Source organism: Anas acuta, chromosome 2 (assembly GCF_963932015.1).
Source record: "Anas acuta chromosome 2, bAnaAcu1.1, whole genome shotgun sequence".
Lineage (NCBI taxonomy): Eukaryota > Metazoa > Chordata > Aves > Anseriformes > Anatidae > Anas > Anas acuta.
This window is the reverse complement of record NC_088980.1, coordinates 10594578-10608313: the sequence shown is the minus strand read 5'-3', so window position 1 is coordinate 10608313 and position 13736 is coordinate 10594578. Positions and strand designations below refer to the sequence as shown.

The following is a 13736-nucleotide window of genomic DNA, read 5'->3' as shown; positions in this document are numbered from 1 at the left end:
TGGATATGAGGAAATATTCTGCACTGAAAGAGTTGTGAGCCACTGGGACAGGTTGCCCAGTTGAGACACAATCCCTGGAGGTATTCAAAAGACGTGTATATCTGGTGCTTAGGGACATGGTTCAGTGGTAGACTTGGCAGTGCTAGGTTAACAGCTGGACTGGATGAGCTTAGAGGTCTTTGCCAACCTAACTTATTCTAGGATTCTCTATATTTGCAGAGTTGTTCACAGAATCTGCAGAAAAGGGGTTCAAGGCCTAATATAAATATCAGCAATGAGAAAGTCAACACGAGAGTTTTTGAATCAAGTGAGGAGGTAAAGGAAGGTTCTAGAGAGAACTAATCTTAAGTCTGGACAGTAGAGACCATGGTACTTAGAGAGGTATACATTTGAGTCAGCTGAGTCATCTGTTTAACAGCAAATGCATGAGCTGGCACATATCAAACTCACAAACTTATCTTGGAGTTATTTCTACTGCTTAGCCAGGCAGACCTAAGACTGTCTTTGGAGCAGTTCTTATAACCAATTCACAGAACTACTCCACTACTGTGCAGCAGAAAGGGACCTTACAGCTTTTTTAAGATTTTCTAGCACAGTGAAAAACCTGAATGAGAGTGAAGAAGACATTTTCACTGGGCCAGGACACAATTTACATCAGAAGTCCTGGTTTATGTGATTACCTTTTGAAGACTATTAGCAAATACCATTTACAGGAAGACAATGTTTGTTTGTTTTAAAGCTACTTGGTTAAGCATTGGTTAAGCTACTTGGTAGTTCCCAGTACAAGAAGAGAGCATTTTAAAGTTGTCCCTATGTCCACTCTTACCAGATTTTTCATGCATGCCTTTAGCACACCTGGAGAGACCCTGACTCTACTATTAAAGCACTCCTGTTTAGCTGAACATCATTGTTAGTAAAAGGGTATCTCTGCTATATTTTTTTTTCCTGAGAAAGAGAACAATAAAAATTTCCAGTCAGTATTTAAATAACACAGATTTATTGTCATTGCAACTTCTTTTGCAAATGACATTTATCTCCCTCAAATTACCAATATTTACATAGTGGACGTTAAGTTTTGATTTAGAGACCCTTCTGATTTCTGTTTGTACATTCTGTAGAAATGTGTTTTAATGGGGCCTCCAAATGCCAACAAGATGATAACAAATAGAACATATTGTGGTTCTGCTGTGCATTGTTTCCAAACTTCACAGACTACATTTGCAACTCCTGATCTGCACAAGATCAGGATTTTTATTTTTTTCCCAGAATACTGACGACGGGGATATAAGGCTGCCAAATTAAGTAATTTATTGAAACATCCTTTCTTTGTGATTTTGCAGAGCAGGTCAGGTTGAATAGGTGAAATAGGGTGCCCAATGTGTTTGTAACATTCCTGCTGCCATGATCTGTAGTAGTTGCTGCTGAGAAACTATTACATGATTACCATAAAATTGCCTGGAGATTGTCTGATGTTCCTTTTCCTATGATAAAAGTCGAATTAAAGAAGCACAGCAGTGCTCATGAGTAGTTGTCTCTAGGCATAGTTTTCAGAGCTGTCCAAAAATGAGCCAAATTGGAGAATATAATACTGCCGTTTTAGCAGGGAATTGAAGGGCAGTTCAGAACTGATTTTGTGTGAAATCATGTTGATTTTGGAAAAAACAAACAAACAAACAAACAAAAAAAACCACAGACACAAATTTAGAATTATCCTAGAGAACTACCTTAGAAATAACTTCAAGAAACACTGAAGTCCTATTTAGCAAACATGGGATTCATGTCGAAAGAAAGGAACTTTTTCAGGCATCCATCTAAGTGCGAGCTGGTAGTCTGTGAGTAGCTACACTAGAATTAGTCATTGTGGGGCTTCTCAGTAGAAATATATCCAGTGAAGTCCATATTGACTGCTTATATGGTTAAAGTAAGAGCTTCATAGAAAGCTTTTGAGACACTACACCATCTTAAATGTTAATGTTTGCAGTATTGACGCCTAATGTTAGGTGAAATTGAGCCTATATTTTATGCCTGCGGAGTCCATAGGAAGTCAGTGGGGCTCTCCATATATGCTGCAGACTTGTTATAGGGTCAAGTCCTAGAGAGAGCAATAAAATAATACTTTATCTTTTACTATTTTAACCAGTCAGGGACCCTCTCCCCCTATTCCCCTATTCCCCTCTCTCTCCCCCCCCCTTTTATAGCAATATTTATTGTTCAGGATTTTAACTGAAAAACTTTATTATGGTCATTCTAGTTACACTGGAATCTTCAGTAAGTCTCTATTTTTGTATTTACTGTGCAGTAAATGAATATTACATAAAGCATACAAAGCGTTATAATGTCAGGAATGCTGTCAAAAAGGTCATTATCTTCCTTCTCTAATTTAAAAAAGAGATTTTTGTTTTCTGTGGTACCTTGCATACCACTTCTAGCTCCTAACAAGCGTGACAGTTGCAATGAACAGTCTTCAGAACTACTGCAGTTAATCTGTTTTCCTTGTTTTTGTCCTTTAACCACAACTTGTAGTTCCAAGTTTCTTAATTTCATTTAACACATTTCATTTAGTCTTGTTCACGATCTGTATAATATTTGTTAAATGAATGTCCAGCTAATTTCAGCATGAATCGAAGTTGCTGAAGTTGCCTCTTCACTCAGCCTTTTAAATTTTATAAAAATAAATATATTAAGTGATTTACTTTTACTTTTGCTAACTCAGTTTATTTAAAGGTATTGCTTTCTCGCTGCTTTTTACAGACATTGCTTTAGAAGCTGGATGTTATAACTGTGTGCAATAAATATTGAAATTCTGTCTGTTTTACACAGCACGTTCTACACTGCTATTAAAAACAATTTCAGAATAATAAAGAACTCAACAGTTTTAATATTTTATTTAGCTTCAGTTGAAAACAATCTCAGTCTAATGACTTCATTGTAGGCACAAATGAAGTAGCTGCTTAATTCTGAGGTATTTAACATTACGTGATGTTGTCATTCAGAATGGGATTTAATATAGTATGTAGCTGGCAAATTTACACATAACTTCAGTTAATCAACAGACTGTGCTTCACTCTGCTTTTCCTCAGTTGAAAGAATTCCTTTCCAGGTTATAGCAAAGAACTTAACTAAATAAGGAAAGGGTTGTTTGGGTGACAAGTATTTGAACATATGGATTACAAAATTAATGGGATTTAGACCTGTCTTTAAAATTAAGCTCATGTATAAATGCATTACTAAGCACACTGGAGCAGAAGGACAGAGAGATTGTCTTTTTGGAGATGATACATTCCTTCAAACTGTGGCTCATTCTTCATTTCAGTTGTTTATGGAAGTTTTAAAATCTCATACTTTCTTTGACCTCACTGACATGGAATAATCAGCTGAAATTGCACCAGTTTGTGCGTCTGAGTTCCTGAGGCTGAATTTTCTGCAGATGTCAATTGGCTTGTTCTGCTGGATTGCAAAAATATGATGGAATAATGTAAGACATTCTCATCACATTCTGTAGAGCAAAGAATGAAAACAATGCTATTTATTTAGTCTCCAGGTGTATTTAATGGCAAATTATATAATTTCAGTCAATTCTGCATGTCAGTAAGTACTTTCTGCATATATGTATTTCTGTGCAGGTCAACTTCTATGTAAGGGTGAAGGCAATTTATACCCTTGGACACAGCGTATCTCTGATTGCTCTTACAACAGGAAGTATAATTCTTTGCCTTTTCAGGTATGTATTTTTCATGAGCAAATATGAACAATGGTAAGGCAGTTTTAATTGTCATTTGATAACTGATTGCTCTGATTTTTAGAAAATGCATTTTTACATTTTTTCTCAAACAGCTGACAGTAATGTGATGCTAACGTGATTTTTGCTAGCATATTAATCACATTAAAAATGTCAAAGCACTTAACAAATGCACAGACATCACAGCCTATGTAAAAAAAGAATATTCATTTAGGAGTGGGCTTATGAAGTATTTTTTCTTTGATTTTAAAAATTTATACCACAAATTGGTCTTGAAAATTAGGAGGTTGCTAGTCTTAACACCAGACAAGTGGGCAGCCATCCTTTTCAGAAGCTTCTGAGTTATCTCCAGGGGTACTGTAACTGAAGGTAATCATTAATTTGTCCAAGAGAAGTTGCAAGGGTGTGGGTGATTGTGCTGAAGGATAGTGTTGAGTGTACAATGTTTTCTTTTGACAGTGTTGGGAAAGGCAGTTGTTTGTATTGTTTTTGCCTTATTTCTGGGAGTTTTCTGAGATGGAAAGGAATCCCCAAGTGGCAAAATAAAGAGCAAAATCTTATTATTGATATCATAGCTGTTCTCACTTTCTCTGCCTTCATGCCTCTATGTTTCACTTCTGTCTAGTAGAATAACTTTTATATTCTCCATTATTAACCTCATACAACTTTTCAGTTCCACTCTGCACTAAGAAGAACAAGCAAATACGTCTCTCAGATTAGCAGGAAAAAAAGTGAATGTAATTTGTAGATGGCTTAATGTTTGTTTGACAGAGCCTCAGTCCTCCAATAAACTGTTCCTATGCCATGTTCTGTAAATCTTTCAAGCTAACATAAAATTTTTTCAATATTTAAATATTCAGAGATGATTACGAGTGGATACATGACCTATGATTATCTTTTGGAATATCTTTAAAAAAAAAAAAAAAAAAGAGTCATTCATAGTTATCTTTGGTTTCTACTACCAAACACCACAGGCAAATCATGCATTTTCAAAACTGCTAAAACCTAATAACACATTGAAGACATTATATTATAGGCATATGAATGTTGCCCATCTCCAGAAGTCAGTTGTAACAAATAGATCAAGAATTTCACAGGTTCACTCATGACTGCAACTTTACAATTTAAATATTCAAGCTGAGATCTCCCAATCTCTCTGTTGGGTCAGTGGAAAGACAGTTTTTTTCAGGGCTTCATAAGGTCTTCTAAGTCTCACCCTGAAGTTGTCTGTTTCTTTTGATTACCTGCATGGAATCTAGGGGTATTAGACTCCTAATCCATCTAGACTCCTAGATAATTAGGAACCCAAATAAACTGTAAAAATACCCCTGTTTTGGTTTACCAAGCAAGTAGCGGAGGGACAGTTCTTGTGTAAGACTGCAGCTAAAGCAATTGTAAAGTAACAATGAGAGAAATGAATGCAAGGGGCTACGTGTGTATGTCTGTGCACATCTCTGACACATTTTAGGATATCCCACACATTTTCTTTTTTTTTCTAGGGACAGAGACTGGAAAATTTGGATGTTTCTCTAAGGTTTAACTTTTTACTACTCAGCTATTTACACCTCCAACCCAAAAAGCATACTTTACCCTGACAGGTCCCAGGGTTCTTTATAGACAACGTCAATATTGAGTTTGTTAAGATCGTTCACTCACTGCTGAGATATATTCACCTCTGAATGTAACCTGCAAACTTTCACCTTGCTATGTGTAAAAAGCAGACCAAAGAACAACTTCTCTAAGTGAAACTATCTAAAGGAGATTTGGTAGTTAAGTAGTGAGTTAAAAAGTTGTTAAAGCAGTAAAGTTGTAAAAATCCTGACTTCTTGCAGCAGGATTAGGATTTGAACTCTGGATATTACCAAACCTAGAGATAATGAAAATTGTGCATTGCTGGATTTGTATGTGTGTGCTTCAAATTATACTGCATGTAATCCCAAATATGTGCAGTATTATTTTGTGAAAGAACATGGAGTGATGTGGAATTTAATTTAATTGTAGGCTGTGTGTTCATGACAAAGAAGTGGAAATTCTTTTTTAGGTATTACTGCTTTACTTCTGCACTCCACTATAAATTGCTATGTGTTGTCTGGCAAAGCAGATTCAGCCTTAGGGCTTTGCGGTTTAGAGCATCAGCTTAAAGTACCAGCTATTTTAAACACATGAAAGGCAGAACTGTTAGGTGTTGAAAGGTGTTTGTGGTTTTTTTTTGGTGGAAGTTTCCATGCGGTTGTAATATCCTGTTTTACATTTATTCGAAAGATGGTTGCCACTTTACTAGATTTTAATTTTTATAGAAATGGTATATAGGCTCCCATTATTAATATAAAGGACAGGTTTAGAAGCATTGTAAAAGAAAAGGATCTTATCTCTGGCTGATCTTCTAATCTCAGAACAAAGACATACTATCTGAATATCTCAGAATACCTTGCTTGACTAAACTGGCAGCATTTTTCAAGTTACCACAGTGTCACTCCCCACATAATCCTCTGTGTACTTACTATGATTAAAGCTAACTGTAAATTTTCTGGCACAATACTTTTCTCTTGGAGGTTGCCAATTTGTCAGGCACACTCTCATTTCTATAAATATGTTATGAATATCAAAAGTAATAATTTTGATTGAGTCAAGGGAAGTGCCTTTACCATTCTTAGAATGCATGTTTCTTCATTTTGAATGTCTGAATTTTAACATGTCATAAAGTTTTAGAAAAGTGGAAACAAAACAATTGATTTGAAAAGAAGTATTTTTCAGATATTTTAAAACATTGGTTTGTTTCAACTCAGAGTGAAAACAAATTGTAGAATAGCATATTTCTGCCTAACACTGAAATTCTGGTTACCTTAATATACTTTCTTCAGGGTAACTCCTGTATAGCAAAACCTTACCAAAAGCGTGTCAGTTTTTCTAATATGTGTTTATTAGCAAGGAGAAAAATATCAATCTCAGTCATTTTTATAAGATGTGCTCCCATGCATTAACTGTCAGCATTCCTCACATGACATTTTTCTATCATAACTCAGCCTTATCACAGGAAAAGAGGATAGCACCTTTTGTTTCACTGCTAAAAAACAGCATTTTTTTGTTATTCTGAATCATAATACCTAACCCTAATTAAAGAAACTTTCTTGCCCACTGCCTCCAAAATGTTGACAGCCTTTTATAGATCTAACATTTATAATTTCCTGTACTGAAAGGGATGAAGAACTAATAATCTAAGTTAGTCATTCATGAGAAGTACTTTCTCCCACTCGCATCTTGCACATATCTTTGAGTCCTATAGGAACATGTGATACAGTCCAGAGTAATAGTGGTATTTCAGTTTTTCTCAGAACCATTTTCAGCAAAGGATACATACAGCCACAGAAATCACTGATTTTTTAACAACTGATATAAATTTAGCCTGGTATTATGTCCTTTGCCAAAACGTAGGCTAGCAAGATGGATCTATTATTTATTTCCCAATGCTCATTGTAACTGTGCTTCCTTTAGTCATTTCAGAATGCATTATTCAGTGTTCTGTACAAATCAAAACCTGAAGACTGCTTGGAAGCTGACATCACACACCACAATGACTAGCCATAGCATCCTATTGCATCTGCATTACAGAATCACACAGAATTACAGAATTTTCTAGGTTGGAAGAGACCTCAAGATCATCGAGTCCAACCTATGACCTAACACTAACAGTCCCCACTAAACCATATCCCTAAGCTCTACATCTAAACGTCTTTTGAAGACTTCCAGGGATGGTGACTCCACCACCTCCCTGGGCAGCCCGTTCCAATGCCTCACAACCCTTTCAGTAAAGAAATTCTTCCTAACATCTAACCTAAAACTCCCCTGGCGTAACTTTAGCCCATTCCCCCTCGTCCTGTCACCAGGCACATGGGAGAACAGGCCAACCCCCACCTCTCCACAGCCTCCTTTAATGTACTTATACAGAGCAATAAGGTCACCCCTGAGCCTCCTCTTCTCTAGGCTGAACAGGCCCAGCTCCTTCAGCCGCTCCTCGTAGGACTTGCTCTCCAGGCCCCTCACCAGCTTCGTCGCCCTTCTTTGGACCCGCTCAAGCACCTCGATGTCCTTCTTGTAGCGAGGGGCCCAAAACTGAACATTCTTTCATTTGTGACTTTCTTTCATTCTTTCATTCTTTCATTTTCATTCACATTGTGAACATTCTTTCATTGTTCGTACTTGCTAAAATGCCCTGGCTTTATTACTGATGTAGTTCAAGGCTCTGGTTTTGACCAAAAAAAAAAAAAATCTTAGCAGTTTGGTTTCTGGCCATTTGCTAAAACAAATATCTGTAAAATGGGAAGATCTTGAAAGGAGTGTGTCTTAAGTGAAATGCCCTTGGCTTCTAACTCACTCCTCCTGAGCACCCATTCACTTACTTGGAAGGTTTAATTTGTCATTTGTTTGTAAGGCTTTTGCATGGCTGCTGGACTAAAGAAGCAAAGCTTTATGTCTCACTGGACAGGAAGGATAGGCCATCTAACGCTTTGCATGTATTTTTAATTGTTCTGCATAGACTCACATAGTAGGATAAAAAAAAAAGCATTATATAGTGAAATAAAAGAGTTAAAAAAAGTAAAAAATTAAACCAGAAGAAAATAGAAGGGAGCACTTCTGAAATGTTTCCAGGCCAGTCAATGTTTCATTTGCAAGAAAGCGAGTGCACACACAGAAGGATATGATAACCTATGTCTACTGTCAACTTACGTTAAAACACCACAGTGATCTTTTGGTCTGTGATACTGAAAAGGTGTAAGAGAAACTTTATTTGTATATTTTGGACAGCACATAATGATGATGGTGATGATAAAAGAAAACAACAAGGCAGTACTGACAATATGACAAAGAAAGAAAGGGTAGGCTCTTAAGGTTCCTATATACTAAGAAACAACCAGAGAGTAACACAAGCGTGTTCAAGAGCCTTTCTGTCTTGAAATCTAAAATGCCTGTTTTTGAATTTCTTAGGAAACTTCACTGTACTCGGAACTACATCCATCTGAACCTGTTCCTCTCCTTCATTCTAAGAGCAATCTCTGTTTTAGTCAAGGATGATATTCTCTATTCCAGCTCCAACACTGCTCCCTGTGCAGAGGATCAAACCTCATGGGTAATAAACCTTATTTACTACCTGGTATAATACTGTTGTGTCGCTAAATTTTCCTCCTGGGTCCTTGTAAATATTCAGAAATACTGAGTTGTCTGTGTAGACAGTTCTGCGGAGGATATAATGACCAGTCAAGAGGTCTATTAGAAGTAACCAGAGAAATAAGAAGTTATTGTTGGTTTGCATGTCCATGTACGGACAGCAGGTCAATCTGCCAAAAAAAAGTCACAACCTGCTATAGCTGAGAATAAATATAACCACTGCATTAATCCTGGGAGATTTTAAGATTAAGAGTGCCATCAGATGGGAAGGGTGAAAGGCAGCTTGTCTGGAAGTGTTCCTGCAGCTATATCAGGCATCCAGCAACTGGGCAAATATCAGTGGAGGTAAAGAAAAAGGAAGGAGGAGTTTTCTTTATACTTTATTTGCAGGAGTTACCTTTAACAAGTCCTTTGTACTTTCTGAATAAGACAGAATTGCTGTGGCCTGCATTCCCAAGTGTACTGGGTCTGGATGGGATGGAGTTAACTTTCCCCACAGGAGCCCACACAGGACTGTGCTTTGCACTTGCAGCTGGAAAGGTGTTGATACAGCACCACTCTTTGGGCTGTCGCTGAGCTGTGCTGGTACAGCATCAAGGCTGTTTCTCCAAACCCTGGCCACAAAGGCCAGTAAGACAGGGCTTACTTAAGAGGTGGAGAGGGGACATATCAGGGACAGCTGGCCTAAACTGACTGACAGGATATTCCATATGATGTCAGGGTCAGCAATAAAAGCTGTGGGAAAAGGAGAAGGGGGAGCTCTTGCCAGGAAAGCATTTGTCTTCCCCAGGCTACCACTATGCGTATTGAGGCCCTACCTCCCAAGAAGTGGCTGAATATCACTCACTGATGGGAAGTAGAGAATATGTTTTTTTCTGCTTTTGCATCCATGTGGCCTTTTTTTCCCCCATTAAACTACTCCTATCTCAAACTCACAAATTGGTCTCAACCCCATCCAGAGGAGCAGGAGCAAGAGAGTGTCTGTGTGGTAATGAGCTGCTTGTCAGTGTTAAACCACAACAGCAAGATAGTGTGTTTACTGCGTTTTCATGCACAAGGGTTAGTGTGTTTCACACACAACGGCAAATCGGAGGTCTTGCTGCTAAAAGACTGGCGACCATATAATATTCCCCATTCTTTACCTCCTTTGTTTCAGCAAAAGAACCCTACACATATTGCTGAATAACTTCAAAATTAATTTACTAGAGTTTAAGCTTTTGAAAATAAAATGGATGGAAGATGTTTTATACCGATGAAACCACATTATCCCAAAGAGTAAAGTCCTTAGCAGTGACTACCAAGCTGTATGTATGAATCAGTAATCTGGGAGCTTTCCAGTGAAGAAGAAACTGCTTTGGATTAGTAGGCCCAAAGTGGGCAATGTAGTTAGGCAGACTGCCAGGGGGAGTAAACCATTGTTAGGTTATCTCTCTTCAATGAGAGATAGACTGTTCAGCATCTAGAAATGTGCCTGATACAGGATTAACTGCAGGAGGAAGGGAAAATATTTTAACACAGGGTTCTGGTATGTAAGTCAAGTATATAATACAGGAGAGTATGTGTGGTAAATCTGTAGTGGAATTTTGAAGGGATTTACAAAAAATTTAGACATTCACTGCCAATCTGTTGGCAAGCAGCCATAAACATCGAAACAAATTTTAACTTGCATTTTAAAATGCTTAATGTTCTCCGTGTTATATTTTCTGGCCCAATACTGGTCTGCAATGGATATCCCTTCCATGCATACAAAGTCTGGAGCTAAAGTTACTTTTACCAAACAAGATGACCGAACTAAGCTGTTTCTCTGGGTTTCTGTCTTTCTCACTGGGCAACTTATCTCAGGAGAGCTTTCTCAGGACATACCTGTCTCTATAAGCTGTAGAAGGGGCAAGTAGGTGTCTAGCTTACACCAGAAGCCTTACTTTTAGGCAGCTAACATTGGGTGAGATGAATTCAAGACTTTGGACTCCTCTTTAGTTGTCTGAATATGGACATATATACAGGCACATAGTGTTACTGGGGATGCAGTGAGTTGTCCAAGACACCACACGGGGCTGATGGATACAAAGAAGTCTCTGGGAGACCCATGCCATTGTGGACCAGTAGCTGGAGGCTGGGGTACCTGAGAGCATTTCACTCAACAGACACCTGTTTAGACAGTGGAATCAATCACTAAAGGAGCATGTTACTTAGGTATTTGATGTACTTGGAATTTTAACAGAAACAGTGCAGGTATGAAGGGTATTTAAAGTGGGGAAAAGAATAAAGCAGGCAGAAAATAGAAGAAAATAAAAAATTTATTTAGTCCATTTTGTTTAGTCTGTTACATTCACCATATCATCACATTTCTCAGCTCAGTCTCAGCAGGAGCATTTTTATGTTCAATTCACACATCCCAGATTCCTGCTGGGAAGTGCCAAAGTAGCAGCAGCCAGCACTGTGGAACATCAGCAGAGCAGAAATCTGAAAATTAATTCTGAAGAGCAGCACAGAGACTATTAAGTATGGTGGGACTTCATTTTATGATACATGTTTATGTGTCTTGTTAATTAAGAAACACTAAAGCATTTTATAAAGAGAAAATTTTTAAAAGTCCATTCAGATTTTTTTTTCTAAGTCTGCTTAGAGGATTCAGCATATGAAATTATTCTTTGCACTCAGTTTTCAGTTTAGCCTTTAAAAACTAATAAAGCAATTGCTTTGTTAATTTTTACTGTTAGGAAGACAGATGAAATTTTAATGTATTTATTAGCCACCTGGTGGACAATCACTTAATCTAATAGCCATTTATTAACTATTGAAAATGTGTGCTTTTTTTTCCTTAGAATTCAATTTCTTTTTATATATATACTGTAACACTTAAAATGTCTCAATTTGCTTGACTGAGGGAAAATAATTTCTACTGAACCTGGGACTAGCTTTACACAGAGAGTTAAGATGTGTAGGATATATTAATAACAGAATTACACAGCATCTTTCCTGCAAAAACTTTTACACCCTGTTTTCACGTTTCAGGTGGGCTGCAAGGCTATTTTGGTATTTTTTCAGTATGGCGTTATGGCAAACTTTTACTGGCTATTAGTTGAAGGACTTTACCTCCACATCCTCCTTGTGCTAATATTCTCCCCTAACAGACACTTCACAGTCTATCTGCTGATTGGATGGGGTAAGAACTTAAGCATCTTCCAATTATATATATATATAATGTGTGTATTAGTCAAATTCAGTATTTCATACCAAGCATTCATGCAGTTTCTGTTGGATGACTTTGGTCTGTGGGCATGAGCTCTTGGGTACATTAGTTCTTCTGTTCAGCTCCAGTGTAGGTACAGCCACTGTGGCATGGAGGAGAGTGGGCACAAAACCTCCATGCTCATCCCTCTAGTTTCTGCAGACCTGTAAATGCTAGCTTGCTTCTTGACTGGCTCCGACCTCTGCCAATCTGCACTCCCTGACAACACTCATGGGTTGTTCAGGGTGTAGGACTACCACCACATAACATTATGATTCAGGCTGTCCTAATTTAGCAGGGGGGAGAGGAAGTTTAGTTGCACAGCAACAGGCTACTTGCCTTTTACAAAAGCACAATAATATTTTCCATCTGTTTCTAAATACATGTTCCATTCACTTACAGAAAGTGCAATGATATATATATGGAGCAGTTTAAAGCTTCCAGTAATAAGTGGTCATAAAACATTAGGTATTGCTTGGAAATGAGAATAAACCAGTGTGGGAATGGTTATTTATGAAATGATTTACTCTTTGGTTTTATATTGTAGTCCTTGCAAATACATTGGGAATGTCTAATTTGTATCTATATCCTTATAGGTCACTTGGACACCTTGAAAGAAATCTAAGATACATGCTTTGTGTATTAGTGGTTATAGCTACATTTTTATAAGAAATATGCTCACTTCCCCACAGTATTTGAAACACATTGCTTACATCATATAGCTCATCAGATGGGCCTCTCCCTCCATTCACTAAACTGTTTTCTATATGCTGCGTATTTGGGAAATAGATGCTTACTAGCAAGATGGACTTACTTTCTTATGATTGTTCTCTAAACCTCTTTTTTTCTTTTTTCTTTTTTTTTTCTTTAGGAATTCCTACCATATTCATTATTACATGGACAGTGACACGGATTATTTTAGAGGACACTGGGTAAGTATGTCAGGGAGGGAAAGCTTACAGCCTCCATCAAGACTAGACCATGTTAGTCTTGCCTTGGATCTGGTGCTGTTCATCCTAAAGTAGTTTGCTGTTCTGAAGGAGACAAACACAGAACTTGAAATTTCAAAAATGACAGTAAAGGGACAGGTGTTTAGGAGCTCTTTGACATGTAGCCTATACTTCCTGTTTATTTGGAAATGCTAAGGGCGGGAGTGGGCAGAGAAGGTTATTACTAATGTTACCCCTTGAAACCCACATGTAGAGCTATCTGCCTTGGAGGTCAAACTACTTAAAATAGCAGTGGGGGTCCTTGAGTTCAGTGCTGTCATACAGTGTCGTAAGTTGCTGGGCATCCTAATTTGCTAACTAGCAATGCAAAAGATTGAAATCTAGGGTTTTTTTGGTATATCTAAAATATATTCCCAGAAAAGAAGCAATGTAATGTAAAAGTGTATGTAATGTAATGTAATTGTAAAGCAATGTAATGTAAGATGCATGTATTCAGGTAAAACTGTCACTAACTAGAGCTAAGCCTGGCTCTCGGCATGTGAAGGCAAGCTGAGATACGAGTTTTGTAGGAAGATCAGACTTCCTTCTTCTAGCCCCAAAGAATGGGAGAGCTTTCTTAGTTAGTGGTGCAAATGGTTTTCACTCTCACGTT

At 37.6% G+C, this 13736-nt stretch overlaps 1 protein-coding gene across 1 annotated transcript in view; it reads left to right on the top strand.

Annotated features, from left to right (window-relative positions):
- VIPR2 (vasoactive intestinal peptide receptor 2) overlaps window positions 1–13736 on the top strand; it is a 64632-nt gene that overhangs the window by 34549 nt on the left and 16347 nt on the right. The window contains exons 5-8 of the mRNA XM_068673465.1: window positions 3624–3721; window positions 8723–8864; window positions 11918–12068; window positions 13006–13066. Of these exons, the coding sequence (XP_068529566.1) occupies window positions 3624–3721; window positions 8723–8864; window positions 11918–12068; window positions 13006–13066 (452 nt within the window). The remainder of the gene's footprint in view (window positions 1–3623; window positions 3722–8722; window positions 8865–11917; window positions 12069–13005; window positions 13067–13736) is intronic.